General features: G+C 47.1%; 1 protein-coding gene across 3 annotated transcripts in view; it reads left to right on the top strand.

Moving 5' to 3' along the window:
• Positions 1-18,486, top strand: part of RGS6 (regulator of G protein signaling 6) — a 293,290-nt gene that overhangs the window by 258,569 nt on the left and 16,235 nt on the right. For all 3 annotated transcript variants that reach the window (XM_075754298.1, XM_075754296.1, XM_075754297.1), the window contains one exon: positions 10,889-10,978. In XM_075754298.1, coding sequence (XP_075610413.1) covers positions 10,889-10,978 — 90 coding nt within the window. The remainder of the gene's footprint in view (positions 1-10,888; positions 10,979-18,486) is intronic.

The following is an 18,486-nucleotide window of genomic DNA, read 5'->3' on the forward strand; positions in this document are numbered from 1 at the left end:
TGTGTCACCAGAATGCGTTGAGTCTTTTGGTAGTAATGTTTGCTTGCAGGGCGCTTACTGGTAGGCTTCAGAGCCAGGTATACTAAAGTAAGGTAAGCCATGTAGTTGTCTTTGGAATTACTTTCCTGTTTGTTTTGTTTATTTTTCTTCTTTAAAAACCAGAGTTTTAGATTGATGCTCCTTTACCTGAACTAATCGGCTATTGTTTCTATGAAGATGATTCGGGGAAATTCAGTTCTAATCCTGGCTCAGTTAGGGATTTTAACTGTACTGTGCAGATCTTTGGCTAATTCCAGAGCAGATTTAGACCATAATGCCAAATTCCAGGCTGCTCAAACCAGAAATGTACCTGGCCCAGATTTGGACTCAGTTCATGCTCTCAGTTGCCCCAGGTGTTGGTTCAGTTTGTTCTGAACTATGATAGAGATACGAACCCTTGCAGGATTCACCAGTGCTAGTCCTCAGTTTGCATTCTGGTCCCATCAGGAAGCTGGGAGCATCGGCAGAACTTGACAGGATCCTGTCGAATTCAAAAACAAACTCTTGGCAGTGGAATGTAATTTTCTACCAAGAAGGGAGACTGAGGGGTGACCTATCTTCTACTGACTGTCTTTTCAAGCCTGCATAGGATGTGAAAGCAAGCATATAGAGGAGTGTACGCCTGGTGCCTATTCAGTGGGCATACAGAACTCCTTTTGTAGGTCTTGAGCAAAGTCACAGCATGGAAGGAAAATGTGAAAATAATCATTCATTGTGCATCTGTATCACCTTTCATGTAAGAACTTGAAGAAACATTAGTCCAATTTTCTTAAAGTTTCACCCAGCCACCCCAGTTACATGCGTGTCTGTAAAAGACAGTGACTACGGATGGAAAACCAAGGTAACAGCGAAGCAGCTCTGGTTGGCAGTGTGGGCAGTCAGCAGCGGGGCATGGGGCAGACCCAGGCACTCTGCCTTGAAGTGGGGGCTCGAGTCCACCTGAGCCAGTGCTGCTCAGGGACCTGGCGCTTGTGCTGGGAGGAACTGGAAGCACTGCGGCGCTGCATCCATATATATACATGGATGGAGCCCAGGCCTCCTGGAGGCTTTTGACAGCCTGGACCCTTCCTGTGGAGGTTAAGGACTGCACAAGGACTTCACCTTTATTCTCTTCTCCTCCTTTGGCTCTGATTCTGTGGGACTGGAGGAGAAGATCCCTCGCTACACTTCACTCTGGCTGCCTTCCCTGTATGTGGGTTATGGTGACCGTAGATACAGCCTTCACCCTAAGCCTTGCTGTTGCTGTGTATTTGTTACACATACCAACAAAAATGCAAGCTCCTTCCCTGGTGGATTTCACAAAACAATCTACAACCAAACAGAATCTAAACCCAAGAACCTCAGAAATACACCCAGAAGAGCAATTAGGTGTCTGGAACAAAAATAGGGAAGTGGCGGTGGAAGGTTATGCTGGAGTGCCTGATGCTGCGCAAAGCAGGAAAGGACAGACTTGAAGCAGAGGTCTACATAGGTGCAGATATTCAGTGGTACTACTTTCCCAAGATTTTTTTCTACACGTAATACATACCACACATGAGAAAGTATTTCTTTTATCCCTTGCTTTTCATTTTAAATTGTGATTTAGTAGTCATGTTATATGAAAAACACCTAACATGCAGCCTTTGTCTTGCTATTGCTGTTCTGCCTCTGAAGGCATCAGGGATCAAACTGCTGTCTAAGCTAATACCCCTCTGTTACGCACAGGCAGAAAAAGGGCTAGGAAAATGTCACGAGTGAGCTCTCTCCTTGCACACACAGTGACAGAAGACAGATCTCTCCAAATGACAGATCATGGGAATGGGGTGACTAAAACAGTCAGCATATTCCCACAGGACAGTAGTCTGCCTGTTATTCAGGGTGTTGATCCTGCCAAGCTGGCTAGAACTACATGCACGAGCAGTAACAGTGCCTCATGTGCTGGACATTTTCTAACTCCAAAAAGTACCTTTAAATGGATTACATGGGCAAGTCTCTAGCGTGCATAAAAATTGAATTCAGCACTCAGACTCTGGGACTCTTAAACCAGTAGTGTGCACTGTGCTTCCTGAATGCAAGAAACAAATGCATGTCAAATTCAGAGCAAGAGCGTTTCCTCGTTGTGTGAAAGTCAGGAAGCAGCGCATGCTGTTCTCTTTCTTCCAAGCAGGGAGGGAAAATGCTTGCAAGTGCATCCCTTTCTACCTGAGAAGCCAGGACTCCAGGTGTCCACTTCTCATGGATGACTCAGTTCTACACTTCTCAAACCCACGTGCTGCAGGAACACTGCAGTCTTTAATTTTTCTAAGGGTTTTTTTGTCTCTTAAAGTGTTCACCCTTCTAATATAAAAAAAAAAAAAAAAAAAAGATATTCCTTGGGGAGATTTATCAACAATGCATTTCAGCTCTCCCCTTCTCAGCCCACAACAGATATGAATGTCGTCTGCTGTCGGGATGGGGTTCATCAGCAAACAGATGCAAGATTTTGATATGCATTGATAGCATGGGCTCCAAGAGCTTGAGCTCAATCACTTAAAGGTGGGTCCGAGGTGATATAGCAGTAGATATCCTACAGCCAAAACGTTGATGAGATGTGGAAGGCTGTTTATGTGTCCAGCATATATTCTCTAGGTAGACATCCAAGCAGGGCTGGTGGTCCCTATCTCAGCGTAGCCACCTTCGCTCAGAAGCTGTATGCTGCTTGTTTCTGTAGGGCTGCATCCTGCTCTGTCACCATCTCCTATGGGTCATAGACTGCCCCAGTGCAACAGAATTTCATTTCTGCTGTGCGAGGGATTCTGCGTGCTCCTCTCCATGGCACAACTCAGCTTTTTGGCAGCATTTTCACCAGAGAAAACAGAAAGAGGGAGCTGCAGACAGCCCTGCAAGTGTCAGGGTGTTGGCCAAAAAATTGAGTACTTTCATCTCATGGCTGTACCACAGCAGGGATAGGAGTGCAAAATCCCATCTTCATTGCTGCAACTCCTAGATATTGTACTGTTTGGAACAGAGATGCCAGTCTCCCAAATGCTACGTGAGGTTGTCCCCTCCTCCCAGGCAAAACCTGTTCACTTGGGCTTTTTGCCAGCAGCCAGGATTTGGCCCATATTGAGAGAATCAGCCTCTTAGCCACGATCATTGTTCTCAAAACCTAAAGCTGCTCATATGGCGTTAGACTCCCGGCAGCCCACTCTTGTCTCCCAGGATAGCCCTTGCTATATTTAGGACTAAATCCTCCTGCAGAACCAGGCTGACCCCTTAACTGCACAGCACTCCACAACCCTTCGCCTCTATAGTCCTCCGCACTGCGTCTGCCACGGACCCCCCGGCAGCTCTGCCTTCCCATTTGTATGTTTGAAGGTATGAAGCAAACCAGTTGTCTCATCAATTTACAGAGGAGCCAAAGCTAAATTTATGTGTTGCTTTTATCAATGCACTTTCCCCCAAAAGATTTACATTGTGTTTCCAACTGTGTAACTACAGGGCTAAACAAAGGATTTCTGTGTATTACTCAAAATGAGCTCTCATTGCTTACAGTTATCCCTTCTGCTAAAGCTCTTTCTTGCGTTCCTCTGCCTTCAGCCCAGTGTAATTTCATTTGTGGCCCGAAAAGAGGCTTTATGCTTTTTAGTTTACCAGGCAGGTTAGTCTATGTTACAGTATAATTATTCATCTTTTTTTTTTTTTTCCCCATAGTAACAAAAACAACTTGGTTGAGTGTGAAGAAAATGCACCAGCTAAAACTGCAGGTGTAAATTATTCTGTCACTTAAATAACTTGAGAGTGGCCAAGAAGATATTTGCTCAGATTTTCCAGAGCAATTCACACTCGGGCCAAGACCCTTATGTGCTATTTACCAACCCGAAACATTTCTTTTCTAAACATTAAATCAAGGAAAGCCTAGCACTCCCGCGGCAGCCAGAGCACCCGTTTACCCCTCGCCCTGCTAGATGGCATTACTGCCAGGTACTGGTGAGGCTTCGGGAAGGGGCCTCTCCCTGGTTAATGCATGCAGACAGCTCAAGCAGGCAGTACAGCAGTGTTGAGAAGAGTAAAATCCTAGATGCCAGGACCAAAATAAGCAGATTCAGAGGCCTTCTTAGCGGGGATATGGAGACGTGAAGGAGAGTTGGAATAAAACCCCCGTGTTTCCCTGCCTCCCCCCCCCCCCCGCGCTGGTGTTTTCCCATCAGGTTCAGTCAGGGCAAGCGTGAAGGTCTTTTCTTCCGCAGCTTCTTCACTGCTTGCCTCAGCTCGGCTGCGCCTGCTGCCAACTACTTCAGCTTCCAGAGCCGATGCAGCATTTTTTCCTGCTTTCTCTAAAACGCATTTCAAGGCCGTCAGTTAGACTGAGTGGCAATTGATCATAATTGCTCGTAAACACTGTTGCATCCAGTAGTGGCACAGGTAACTGCTAAAGAGGAGTAGGTCTCCTTTCCTTTCTCTGGCTTTTTGGAAGTGGTATGGGTACGGAGTCCTGCCAGTCAGGCAGAATTCCTGAGGATGGGCTGGGAAAAGTACAACAGAGTGAAGAGGATCCGTCTCCAACAGCCCCTGGATAGCAGGTTCTGCTGACTGCGGTACGCGTGCGTGCTGGCAGAGGGGGTAACCTCACCTCCTCTGCTGCAGATGTCTGTGCAGAGTAGAGGTACCGACAGAAAGGCATTAAGCTGCTGCCAGGTCTCATTGGAAGGTGCAGCAGTCACACACCGTGTGCTCAGAAAAGCATCTCCCTGCTTTCTCTTTCCCACGTCCTCTTTGTGCTACGGAGACAGCTCTTTGGAAAGCAAAAGCCAGGCAGGTCCTCAGGTGGCATCGTTATCATCCTTCCAGCGGAGGCCACAAGGAGTTCAATGAGGCTCTGCTCTCTCATGTGTGAATCTGCAGTAAATTCCTCCCCAGTGCCCAGCGTACAGGTAGAACAAACATTAACATTCATTGCGGTTTGCTGTTATTTAGTTAGTTGTTTAATCTACTGCTTTACGTTGCTTGTGGGCTTTTCTTCTAATGGATTTGTCTGACATTCTGCAAATCTCCCTTGCAGTTGGCCAGAGGGGCGGCTGCTGGTGTTCGCATGCTTGCAATGCAAAGGGGTCTCCAAATCAGCCCTCGCTAGTTTAATGCCAGGTCTTGTTGACTGGGGGAAGGGGTGCTTCAAAGCAATCCCAAGGGTGTGAGTAGGATAGCTACAGCAAGGACGTTTCTGACCAGTTTACAAAGGGCAAAGTGGGCCCTTGGGGCTCAAGTGAATCTCAACAGGTATCTAGCCTTAGTGTAAGCCTTCTGGAATGGGCTAAAAATGTGCTAAATGGGAAAGCTCTGCTTGAAACAAGCAAAGAATTTGCAATTTCCCCTTGTTCCCCCTCATCATCTAAAGCTTACGGCTGTGTTTAGGCACAAGCAGGGAGAGCTTTCTATCAGCGAGGTAAAATTTAAGGGCTTTCTGGAATCTAACCAGTGCTCAGAGGTCATGAGAACATTGTGCTTGGCCTTCACAACCCCAGAAAGTCTTGAGCCTGACACAAAATGTCACAATGGGTAAGATACAGGTGGGATTAGAAATGGATATGTTTAACCAACAACACTGTTTTTGTCTCGTATACGCATTTCAGAGGAAAGAACCAAGATTTTCTACTAAAAAGAAATGTTCTTAAGAGAGAACACAATTCCTGAGGTCTACCAGGTGCTTTGTGCAAGTCAGGTGGTGGTGTTATTATTTTTATCACTCAGTTTTTTCCCCACATATTTCTCGGGTGTTCCCAAGGTCCTGCTTGGCTGCCACCCATGCCCTCCTCAGGGTCACTGTGCTTTGAGTGCGAAGGGGGAGAGAGACCTGAGATCACGTTGCAGCACATTGATTTGAAGCAGGTGCAGCTTTGAGACAGTTTCTGCTATCTCAACCACCTCCCACGTTCCCGTCTGGATTGCAAACTTTATTTTTTTCTGTTTTTCCCCTCCCCCTTTCTCCTCTTGTCAAGAAAGTTTACAGAACTTGTCCTTCATCTCCTTCCAAAGATAGAGCTTGTGGAAGGGAAACAGCCAAGAGATGCTGAATCTTATCAGGGTTTATTTCCCAGCACTTAAGCTGTCAGCTGTAGCTGAGGTGGGATTTCCTCTTGATTTCACATAACTGTAGAAAAGATTTTTTTTGTGATTTACCTGGTTGGATCCGTTGTTTTCTAATTCACAGAAGTGACAACATTTTCCCCTTTAAAACTTACTCTTTGTTCTCATGTTATGTCATGCGATGGCAAGTGGAATGGTTACACTTTCTGAAGCGTAAGTCTCATGATACAAGCCTAGGTACAGAGAAGATGCTCAGTGGAGCTGGATAGCCTTCAGGCCCTTCCTGCCACGGAGGAAATGTGATTAAGGTGCCCAGAACACAAAAGGGGTTCTCCCTTTTTCCCAAGAAAAGATACACACAGACCCCATTGCCCTGGTGCTTTGGTTGGGGAACTGGGGAACAACAGTTCTGGGAATGTTTGACAGCAAACTTGCTCTGCTTGCACGAGTCTTGTAAGGGAATTGTTTGCTTCCTGGAGATGAAATTCACCATAATTACAAAAGCAGGTTATTGTGTCACCCTCCATGTTAGACTGACATTTCCAAATGTGCATCCGTCCTTGCAGGGGAGCATCGGTACAGCCAGCACTCATCAACGGCACACTGTGTGAGGGACTAAGTGACCGGTCGGCTCAAAAAGCCAGCTCGCCAGGGCTTGCTCACACGTGTCAAGTCAGTCCCTGTCTCCACCTGCAGCTGCCACCGCAGCGGCCTGAGACAGCGGCTTGGTGCTCTGAGATAGCTGGCAAGGCTGCAGGGGAGACCAGTGGGACGCATGATGCCTGTCAACTCCTAGCCAAATCTTGAAAGACTTTTTTTTTTTTTTTTCCTGCTTTCTATCTGGTTTTAAAGGCAGCGTGCTACCTTGTTTAATGGTTTAATAGATCACATGGGCAGTTTTTGTCAGAAGATTGTTTTAATTTTTTTTAATTTTTTTTTTTTAATGTGTCTTCCTAAAGGATTGCTATCTTAAGGCTAGAGCAGGCAGCTGGGAGTCTGAGCCCTACCTGGGAACTGGTACCCAGCAATGGCTGGGAGATACGATACTGCCTAGATAAAATGTTTCTCCTGCTGTTGTGCATATGTGGCACGGGAACTTCCCATGGCACTTGCAAAGAAATGTCGCAGTGATAATTCTGGCCAGACTGCTCGCAGAGCAGGAGACTGTAATGTCCAGAGCTGCAGCTGCATTGTTAAAAAATACACAAATAGTGGATTTTCTTTGTGTATTTAGGGAGCCAGTAATAATGAGCTCATAACCCTATAATAAACAACTTTACAAAATGAAGAGTTCTCTCAGCATAAGGATGGAAAGGCTCAAATTTCTTGCCAGCAGTGTCAGGTATGTCAGGGAGTGTGCATGGGTATGAAGTGCATCACTAGCGATGCTGGCTGCAGTTGGAGATTTCAGTCTTTGGTGAGGTTATGATCCCTCTCTACCGTGTGATAAAGAGGAGGAAAAAAAGCAGCTGGTCAGTAGAATAAGAAGTGAGAAACCAGTAGGTTGCAATGATCCAAAGTGAGTTAAAAATCCATGATAGAAGGGGACAAGCCAATTCGCACAAGTTGCACAGAGCAGGTAAATCTGTGCACGCACCTCTGTTGATATGCCCATTGCTCAGGCTTCCTCAGAAGAATATGCTCAGTTGCTAGACCTCCAGTAGCTTTCAACGTATTTAAGAAACGAGGAGCTGCTAAATGCCAGCTATAAATTCTCCCTAGAAAGTTGCAGATTGTAGAAAGCATAGCAGAAAGTAGCTTGGTGGCAAAGAACAGAGTAAGCTAAAGATCAAAACAAATGTCCCAGCCACTGGCCTTTCCCTCCTGCAGCTAGGTTTGTTGTGTAACTGGGCTGAGCACACACTGCAGCCACGATTTTAGCAGGAGCCTTCATGGTGCAGTCTCAGCGGGGATTCTGGCTGCAGCAATTGTAAGCTGTCCTGTACTGTCACAACTTGGAAGGCAGTCTCTTCTGACCTGAGCAGCTGGCTCAGGCTGCCAGGAGGTGCTTCAGAAATGCAGTGCTGTGAAATAACTGATCAGTTGATCATTCGTGCTTCCAGTCCAGAGCTTCTTCAAAGCAAGCCCTTTGAATTCTTCATATTAAGCAGTAAAGTTTGCTTCTGAAGCTATGCAAGTCCCTCCCTTCCCCTATACCCAGCCTTCTTTCTTCATTAGCATTCAAAGCCTAGGAATAGTTATTCCCTGTTTGATTGTACCTTTGGCATACAGCTGAAAGGTAGCAGTGTTGCTGTTCAGCGATTCCAAGATGTGAAAAGCAGAGAAAATGTCTCATACCAATCAGCCAACCGCGGTGGCAGTTGGGCTGTGGGTGTGCAATAGTCCCATTTTTCAGGGAAGGGCTTCAGTTAAGAAGTCAGCCTGTGGTTTATTTCATCTCAGGATCGAAGTAATTTTTCCCCCTTCCCACAGCCAGATATTGAGTTTATACTGTTTTAAGGTCAAATACATGAAGTCATCTTGACATGAGCAAGAATGATAGTTGTTGCTGGCTTGCCGGCGGGTTGTATGGCCAGCCTGGTGTGTTCTCCTGTGCCTGCAAACAGCTCATGTGATCTGTCTGCACAGCGAGCAAAAATGGATGTTATTTTCCAAAAATGTTACCATTGTTTTTCAGAGCAGACCCAGTTGCCTGGCCACAGGTAAAGAAACCATTTGGAATCCAAAGGTAGTAAAAAACAATTTAATCACATGTCTATCAAAATGTTAATCCAAACACCCCTGTCACCCACCACCTTACCTCAGCCCCGCAGCACCTTTCTGCCCACCTCAGCACCCACCAGCACCTGCATCTACTGGGTGCTGCAAGGGAGGACCACGAAGAAGAAGAAGCCTCTGGAGACCCCTCAGGCCCTTTACTGTTGATGGGCTACGAGGTGGCTGCCCCACTTACTCATCAGTCTCCTCATGGTCTTGGAAGAGGAAGGAAAAAGGCTTTTAGGTATATAGTTAGGTGGGTTTTTTCCCCAGGTAATTGTGAAGAAACCTTAAGAGGTAACAATACAGGTGAATTGGTTGCAATATGATTTAAGTCAACTGAATCCTGAGTTTCTGCCAGTTGAAGTATTTGAGAGAGCGCTGATGTTGAAAATCCTTATTGACACCAGAGAAATAGAAACCTTTTGATGACCATATCCACGGTGTGCATTATTTTCCCTCTTCTTGTCTTAGTGCGTACTTGGCTCATTCTGTCCTAAGTAGAACAAATGTCCCACAGCTGGATGTGAAATCTCATGGCAGTGCTGTAGGTGAGAAGTATGAGGCTGTGCCCTCCCTTGTGTTTTTCTGCAGCAATGAAGGGTGGCAGTTGCTAAATGGTTTTATACGAGCATTTCTATTGCAAAATCTCGTGCTTTCCTTCGGATGGATAGTGCTACACAAATAAGCATTTGTCAGGTCTAAAAGCAAGTATGGAAATTAACCAGTCAGTAAAAATCGTTCCACACCAGGTTGTAGCTCAAAGGATACGTTTATGCTGTGTCGGAGGAAAACCGGTGGCAGTTATGCCCCTCTTAGGACTACACCGGATAGTGCAAGAAAGCTGAATTAAGCAGTTCTTCTGTGTATAAACAGGTCATCACTAATTACCCATGATGGTGAAGATAAGGGAATTCTGCTTGGCTTGTTAACACTGTGAAATAAGCTATGTGACTTCAGTCTGGTTTGGCTCTTCTGAAGTTTCATGTACAATGGCTTTAGGGCAGGAGAGAATATTTCACATTGTATAAATCAGTATAGATAAAATTGCTCATTAACTCTATAAAAGTGCTTCCTTAGGCAAAGTCTAAGAGAAATGTCCAGGGTGCCCATTTTTCTCTTGAGTTCCTTTAGTGTGTTCTCAGTCTTCATTTGGTCAAAGTATTTTGATTTTATTTTCTTGGTGTTTGGGATAATATCTATTACAAATCCTGGGGTAATTAGGAGAAGAAGAGCTGACTGTGTGAAGGGATTCTCAGCAGGAAAGTAAAACTAAGCAAGGAAATTGGAAAAGGGTAAGCATGAAGTTCTGCTGCAATGAAACACCACTTTGAAAGTTTGAAGATGCACGTAGTAAGTGCGCTCAGAGCAAACTGGTAACAGTAGTTGACTTGCTAGAAGAAAAAAGACCCTATGGGAGGGACTCATCTGACATTATACATGTGATGTAGCCATCCACATCTGAGCTAGTCATAGAATCTTTACGGTTGGAAAAGACCTCTAAGATCATCGAGTCCAACCATCAAATAACCTCCCTGCATAGTGACCAGAGATACAGGCTTTTTCAGGATATTAACAGGTTGGCCTGCTTTAAGTATGTGTCTTAGGTTGAGATGAAACGTCCCCAAGTATCAGTTCGCCTCCGTGAAGAGGAGGGGAGTGCTCGGTGACAGTTCAAGTATCTATGAGTCGTAAAATGAAACCTAATCTATGGGACAATTTCTGGTGTTTATTTCTTCCTTCTTGAGGCATCCCAGTGGTTTCAGCCTGGCTAGACACCTGCTTATAATCTGGGGACTTCAGAGAGTTGCAGTCTTCGCAGAATAACACTGATTACTGAATAATGTGTGCCAGCCTTTGGGGTGAGGGCCACCTCTTTGTTTTGTGTTCGTACAACCCCAGGCACAGCAGGGTCCTGCCCCAGGATGGACCTCCTGTACACTACCGCAATACAGATAATCAATAATAGCAGACTTAATTAGAACTTTGATCAGTCTCTCTTCCTTCTAATTCACTGTTTTAAATCCCTGTGATGTCTAAATGAGGTTTGATAACAATTCTCTGTCTCTCATTTCCTCCCATCCCACAGGAGCACATTTACAAGCTGATGAAGAGTGACAGCTATGCGCGCTTCCTCCGTTCGAATGCTTACCAGGACTTATTGCTGGTGAAGAAGAAGGTATCTGTTGGAAAGGACATGCTTGCATCTCTTAGCACCTCTTGATTCTCGCCTGCTGCTTGCTGCTAGTGTGCAAATGAAAATATTGTTTCCTCTTTTTTTCTCCTTTATTTAAGAAAGGAATGAGCACTTTTGTTTTCTTCACTGGGAGCACAGGGTACAGCATCCATATGCACAGCCTCAATGCGTGTTTTGGGGAAAACATGGTGACCCAAGGTAAAAATACTGTGGAAAAGCGTTTGTCTTGCACAGCTGTCTCCCAAATTCAGTGCAGGCAATTAAAATTGCATCACCTCTTCCTCGTGACAAAGATGGTGTCTGGTATGAGAAGCAGAACCCATCGATCTATTCATTACTGGTACAAAATTCACCCATTCTGGTTTTCACCTCCCTAGTCTCACCATGTGGTCTTCCCTTTGGATGCCTTACCTATAGATCTCCCTGCAGTGATTCCCATGCTCCTTTTCTCCCTTTCCCTTGCTTTTGGCTCCCCAGAGATGCTTCCTTTTCCTTGGAGACGAGAAATAATTGCAACCCATGCAGTAATCAAGAATTCCAGCCCCATTTTTTTCACAGGAGAACTGGGTTTGAGTTCTTTTTGGCCTTTTTGGTGTTTGCATGTGCTCTGCCAGCACCGTATTTCTGCCAGGAACCCCCAGTTCAGGGTAGCAAAGGAGTGGTTACGTAGAGTTATGGCAGCTCCTGTCCAAGTGTCCCTTCTTTCTGAGGGGACTGGGAGGTAAGCTACTGATCTCTGCATTTGTGGCTGTGTTCAAACGCTTCCTGCACCTCCTGACTTATTTCTGTAAGTCTGCGTGTCCGCCTGCATGCGTGTGTATGCGTGTCCACGTGTGCGTGTCACACTTACATTCGGCTTCCCGAACTGTACATAAACTGACTCCTGCAGCCTGAGTGTATGGTTTCCCATCACAGTCTTCCCTGCTGTTTTTCTGCTGCATTCCCTATGTGCTGCCAAATTACATCGCATCAGCACAATACAATGAAATCCCAGTGGTATTTTTGTCCTGATTGTCATTGTGTGCCCTAAAAGCATGCATATGGTGACAAGGGGAGACAAACCCCTCTGCTGTGCCGGGGACTACTGGCAGGTGTATTGGGGGAAGGTAATGGAGGGCAGCAGTTGGCCTTACATTTCAAAATGTCTGGTTTGAGACAGCATAAACCAGCGCCGCTTACATTTGAAAAGGTTAGCCCTGACTTAGAGTTCAGAGGCTGTGGGGAAAGGAGATGGTGCAAGGCAAAGTCTTCTGATGGTATAAAGAATAAAAAACCATTGCCATCTTCCTACCCCTATCAGCTTATGGTGCCCCTCGCCCCTGGGTCTCCGTTGAACACTTGAGGGTTCATGTGCTTGAAAGCAGGAGAGTTTTCTCCTCCCAGTTCAGCCCATTCAAACTGGAGGTGTTTGGGGGTTGATTTTTTTTTTTTTTTTTTTAAATCCTTGTTTGCTGTCAGATCAAGCCCTGGATGTGTCAGCATGACATCCTCATTCCCCCGCAAACTGCCGGAGGAGCAGGTTTTGGTGTCATGTTAACACAGCCGTGAAAGTAAGAATCAAGTTTCTTTTAGAAAGAGCTGTGGGTGCATGGGTAAACATAGCACAGCACAAAAAAGGCAGGAGCAGATCTGTGTAGATGGGTTGTTCACCAGCTTCACAGGATGCGGGAGGGGAGTTGATGCTACTCCAGAATCTGTAAAGCTCTTTGCAATCACGTTGCATTGTGTTGGGCAAGTGAGCATTTCAGAAGCAGTGTAGGTTCAGAGATGCTGACAGAAAGAACATGAAGTTTCTGTATGCTGAGCTACACGGTAAGATCTTTAGTACCTTTGGTGCAGCTTTGAGAGGCATCCTTTAGAATTCCTCTAAATAGCTGGAAAGCAGAGGGAAGGAAAAGAGAAACCCAGTGGCACATCAGAGCCTGCATGGATGGAGGATTAGGTTTAGAGCCTGCGTACAAAGTCCTGGATTCACTGATATGGGTAGAAATTCACTGCGGTTGTTGGATGAGTACGTCCCTCTGGGGCATGAGCGTGTCTTGCCCCAAAGACATTATCTTAATGTTGCCTATACACCAGACCAATGTGACATAGCCTTACTTTTGTTACTGAAATTAAGTTCTGTCAGAAGCACGGCATGATGGACTTGGGCTAAAAGAGTTGGTTGTGCAAAGCAAATGAACGTCTCTGTGGCCAGAGGTTCACACATGAATATTTTGCGGGTAAGTTTATGTCATTTGGGATCTTTTGCCCTCCAGCACTGGGTTGTGGCAAGCTGAGAGGGCAGGAAAAAGGGAAAGTTAGACTGTGTGGCTAAAGCACAGGACTGGAAGCCACAAAATCCATGCGCTTCCCCTGTTTTCCCCACTTACTTACTTTCTTGTGTGACTTTGGGGAAAAGAAGGTTCAATATTGCCCACCTCATATCCTCTTCTCTGTTGAATGGGAATAATAATAGCGACCTGCTCAGTGGAGAGGTGGCAAGGCTTGATTACTGCCTCAAAACATGCTTGACATTTTTGAGATTTGTAAGACACTGTAAGTTTGAAGAGTTACTTTTTTTTTCCCACACCATACAATAACCACAGATGTGGGAGCTTCCCCTCCTTGTTCTGGGAGTGCGGTAATGGAAGGGACAGAGGGAGGAGAAGTTATGGGTCGGGACTGAGATACAATGACAGAATTATGAGGGGCACCAGGGAGGATAAAAGGAACACATTGTTCACGCCACTAACTGATACAAGACAGTGGACATAGGCTGCGTACAGACCAGACATACATATTTTGTTAATCCATTTTAGATTTTTGGTTTTTCCTCCATTCTTCCCAGTGTCATTATTACAAAGAACCACAGTATTATTGGCCTCGATCCTGCAGATTCATGGTGCTCAGCAGGGAACATGAGGTTGGCCTCCGGCAAGGGTGTGATTGGAAGCAGTGTGCTGCAGAGGGGGAAAGCTGGGTGTAGCTCCCTCCTTCGCACAGAAGTCCTCCTCCCCTGCCAGGCTGGAGGAGAGGAGGGATGAGAGCTGAGCCCTTGGCCCAATTCGAGCTCTGTGCCTCCATCCATTCCCAGCCTTCCCCCTGCAGCAGACAGAAATCTTGGGGCCCCTGAAAGTGGCCAGCTCAGCAGCGAAGGGCTGGGTGGTGCTGAGATCCCCGAACGACTCATGCCGTTTTATTTGTGTATCTTTGCAACACGCCCCACTCGTGCTGTGCAGAGTCAAGCGTCGACCTGCTCCTATTTCTGCTGATCCGCACATTACTGCAGGCTACTTTACAGCAGGTAATGACCACCGCACCGCCCCCCAGCCCTCCTCCACAGTAGCCAGAATGGTGGCTGGATGTCTTTAGACAGCAGCGAGCTTCACTTCAGAACGAGTGCCGTGACAAACCTCCTCGCTCGAGGGAAGGAGGATGTTTGGGATGGGTGACTTGGCTGCAGAGCAGGGGTTTATTCCCTGGGGACAGACCACCGTAAATTAGTGCACTGTGGAAGGGGGCAGGGGCGCACATAAGCTTTGTTAATGGTGAAGGAGCAGCCAGACACAAGCTCTGCTAGTTATTTTTGAGGAGAAGGGAGAGAAAGGAACAGAAAAGACCTCAAGGCACTTTGCATTACTCCCCGTAAAGGTGAAATGGTGGCATTGGTGGGCATCTCCGAGTTAGCAGGCACTTGACTGCCAGCTGAAGCGGCAGCCGAGCTGTCACGGCTCCAGTGTTCATGGCAGCCTGGCACGGGGTGCCTTCCTGCCGCCCGGCCCTGCCCGCAGGCAGGGGAGCATCCTGGAAAGGCGGCCACAGCAGCAGTGCAGATGGGCTGTGAAGCCACGGGAGTGAGCCCCGTCACATCAGGGCAAGCGCAGGTTGGTATTTGCTTGCTTTAGAGCATTGTTTTCCTCTCCAGCGGGTTCAGAGAAGGGTGAGTTCTCTGTGGTCCTGAGCAGACGGACACAAAACAGATGCAAAATACTGTTCCAGCCATTTGGTAGCACTGTACCTGCCCTTTGCTTTCTTGCTTCATGCAGGTGTACGTGACTGCCTGAGGAGCCCGGGACCTGCTTCTGGCCTTTTCCTGAGCCAGGCTCAGGGAAGTGATGATCCTTTATTTTGTTCTGATGCCATTCCCTCTGGAACACATGTCTTCGCCAAGTTAAAGTTCAAAAAAACCCTACCCCAAGCCTGAAAGTCTCATACCAAAATGATGGATTCAATAGCCAACCAAATGAATCCTGGCATGGAGAGAGGGAGGGAGAGAGATATTTTTGCAGACCTGCAGTTCAGAAGACCAAGCTTTTGGATGTATTTCCCTTTTCAGATCCCTGGCAAAGAAGTGTCAGCAAGACAATGGCTAGGAGCTTCATGCCGTGAGGGAGAGGCTCCATTTTCAGCACACACCTTTTGAAGCATTGCTTTTATCCAGACCCCCTGTCCTAACTGCTCTATATTGTCCAGGAAGGTTCCTGCTGCAGATTCTGTCCCTGCCTCAGTCCCATCAGGGCACACATGACCAGTTTGATTCAGTGGCAGGACTTGGCTTGAATGTTGTAAAGATGCTGAGCAATTTTCTCGTAATTACTTTTAATAATGAGTGTCAGATGGTTTTCATAAGTTTTTTTCTACTTACACTGCTCTGTGCCAGCAGAATTTACACAAAGGAACTTAAAATTGGGATGGCTGGGTAAATAATTAATCATGAAAAAAAAGGAAAATTTGGAGGAGACAGTCAATAATTAGTGAACGGCTCCTATGTGGTGAGGTCTATTTTTCTGCTCCTACCTGGGCTGAGAGGTTTTCATCTGCAGCGGGGGTGGTTGTTTCATATTTTATCCAAATGCACATGTCCTTTGCCATTAGCTGGTGGAGTCTGTTGGTGTATTTACTGGCAAAGATGGCCTTTCTCGCACCTAGGAGGACTGCTTGACCTGGCATGCAGACGTGTTTCTCTGCCTTTGCCCTTTGCACTCACAGTGCGTGTTTGTGCAAACACTGCTATGGTGCTGCAGCAGGCAAGGCCCCGGGGTCCGCAGCCTTGTCAGACACTTCCTCCGCAGGACCTCAGATCTGTTCTCAGGACTGAGAAAGGTCTGACTCAGTCTCTTTTCTTTCTTTTTTTTTTTTTTTTAACATTGTTATTTTTAAATTTCCTTCCTCTGCTGTGCGAGGCAGCCTCCACACCTCCGCGCCGTGCTGGAGGGATGCAGGCAGGTGGTTACCTCCACGGCAGGCTGCCAGCCACGCGGTCTGCAGGCAAGCAGGCAGGAAGAGCCGGGGAGCCGTACAGCCAGCACCCACACCCACTGCCATTAAAACTGCTCAAGCCGGCTCATCACTCTGCAGCCAGCCTGCCTCAGCTGCTTTTTATTTTACTAGAAAATGTCATGCTTTGACTCAGAGCTGGATGCTATGGGGATGAACTTTCCACGCATCCAGTTGGTCCCAGCCTGCTGTCCACATGCCAAATGTGCAGGGTTGCTGCAGCCCGTGCTTGCAAGCCGCTTCTGTGGGACATCATCGGTGCTCTCCGTGCCTTCTTCACCATGCCTGTCTTCAGCTACAGGAGGGAAACAGCCTTGTGCATGGCCCCCTGTGCTAGACGAGCTCTCAGCACCCCAACAAGGTGCTCATCGTCTTTGGAGATCACCATCCTGCCTTCCTGCTGGGCGGGAAGTTGCATCACCTTGCTGGTACCAAAAACAGAGAAGCTAAATGTTGATGGTGAGTGCAGGGGCACGGGGTGGCCTGTTTTCGGCAGCTCACTCTCCTTTGCCTCCAGTGCACGCCGAAGCTCCGTTTTGTTAATGGTGAGGGAGTAGCCAGACACAAGCTCTGCTAGTTGTTTTTGAGGAGAAGGGAGAGAAAGGAACAGAAAAGGTGGGCCAGGGGCTGATTCTCCAGCCTGGAGCAATGCGATGCTGCAGGCTCCAAGGGCCTTACTCCTCTAGGGAGCCTCGCAGAGCACTCTGTCTTTTGCCTAGGGTGAAATTGTGCCTTCTCCCTGGCTGCTGGTGGGTCTTGCAGCCCCTGTGGGACACCAGCGCGGAGGCCCAGTGCACGGCCATGCACTCCTGTCCCTCACTCCTGCTCGTCGGGACGCGCTTGGCCAAGGCGGCAGGACCGCAGCCCCTCTCTGTCACCTCTGCTGCCTCGGGGTGCCAGGACGCCTCTGAGGCTCCTTCAAGGAGCGGATCTGTGATGCTCCGAGTACTTGCACCGCTACGCTCAGCAGAAGAGTGAGGCTGGCGGTTCTTTGCCCTTTCCTCTCTCACATGCAGGGAGAGGCGACTAACCCCGGGTCAGTATGTGTTAAATCCTCCTTTGGGGAGCATCAGACTGGGTATGTTACTGCCTCCCTCCCAGCCAGGAAACCTGCTTTGTCGCTTGGTACATGCTCTGAGGCCTTGGCTCCATCCTCAGCGTTAGCTAAAATGACATGCCTCTAGCTTTCACTTTTGATACCACTTTTGGGACATCAGAGCTGACGGTGTGGCTTCTCAAATGGTTATAAGTGGGGAGGTTGCTTGACTCTTTCTTCTGGACAAAGAATCTTGCTTGTCTTAAAAGGGCCTTATGTTCTGGTCTCATTTCTGGTGATGCGTCAGGGAGAATCAGCCCCATCTCTGCCTGGGATGTTTCAGACTAAGCTGGTAGACATCAGAGAGCTGCTGTTTATGGCAGCTGTGATGAACATGCAGAAGAATCAAAAGGCTTTGCCTAGACTCACCTACACGAGTTCTCATCCAATTTATCTCATATGCTTTTGAATTCCTTACATCTTCCCTAAGTGTGTTTTGCACTGGTGCTATATCCTGGGCTTTGTTACTGCAGCTGAATCTGTGGCAGATGATACGGCAGGTAGGCACCTCTGATGAGCACCTCCAGCGCAATGCTTATTTCCAGTGCACTGTCATGCACCGTCATTGCTGTGGCTTTCCTTTATATGTAGCTCCTTATCCCCTTCGCCGCAGTTTTACTTCCATCTTACCACCTCCATTTTGCTGGCTCACCACGTTAAAATAAGTTTCTCTCCTGGAAATCAGCAGTGCCCACAGCTTTCTGACTGCAGTGAGCCTTCCTTCATATTATTGAGTTTCTTCTCTTCTCCATAACAATTTTTTTCTCTTAGATATTCCAGCAAACATGCCACTAAATTATTTAGTTCTTCCTTGTTAGTGACAATTAGATCTCCCTTGTGCCAAATGAATGAAGCGCTGCAGTGAGCAACCTTCTCAGGGATACGTTAATAAAGCCGTGATGCACACGCTTGTCTTCTCGCAGTGAAGTTGAATGTCTTCTTGCCTATGAATAGTCGTGTAATCCAGATACAAAAACATTGGTACGCCAAATCTGCCTGTATCTTTCCATGGCCTTGCACAGACTTACATATGCTGTCTATGTTTTGATGTAGCCAAACTTACTGGAAATGTGCTTCTACCCTCTGGATAAATAGAGGAGTGTAGGTTCCCTGGCAATGAGTTCAGTGGTGGTTT

The sequence above is a fragment of the Balearica regulorum genome, chromosome 5 (genome assembly GCF_011004875.1).
Source record: "Balearica regulorum gibbericeps isolate bBalReg1 chromosome 5, bBalReg1.pri, whole genome shotgun sequence".
NCBI classification, from domain to species: Eukaryota; Metazoa; Chordata; class Aves; order Gruiformes; family Gruidae; genus Balearica; species Balearica regulorum.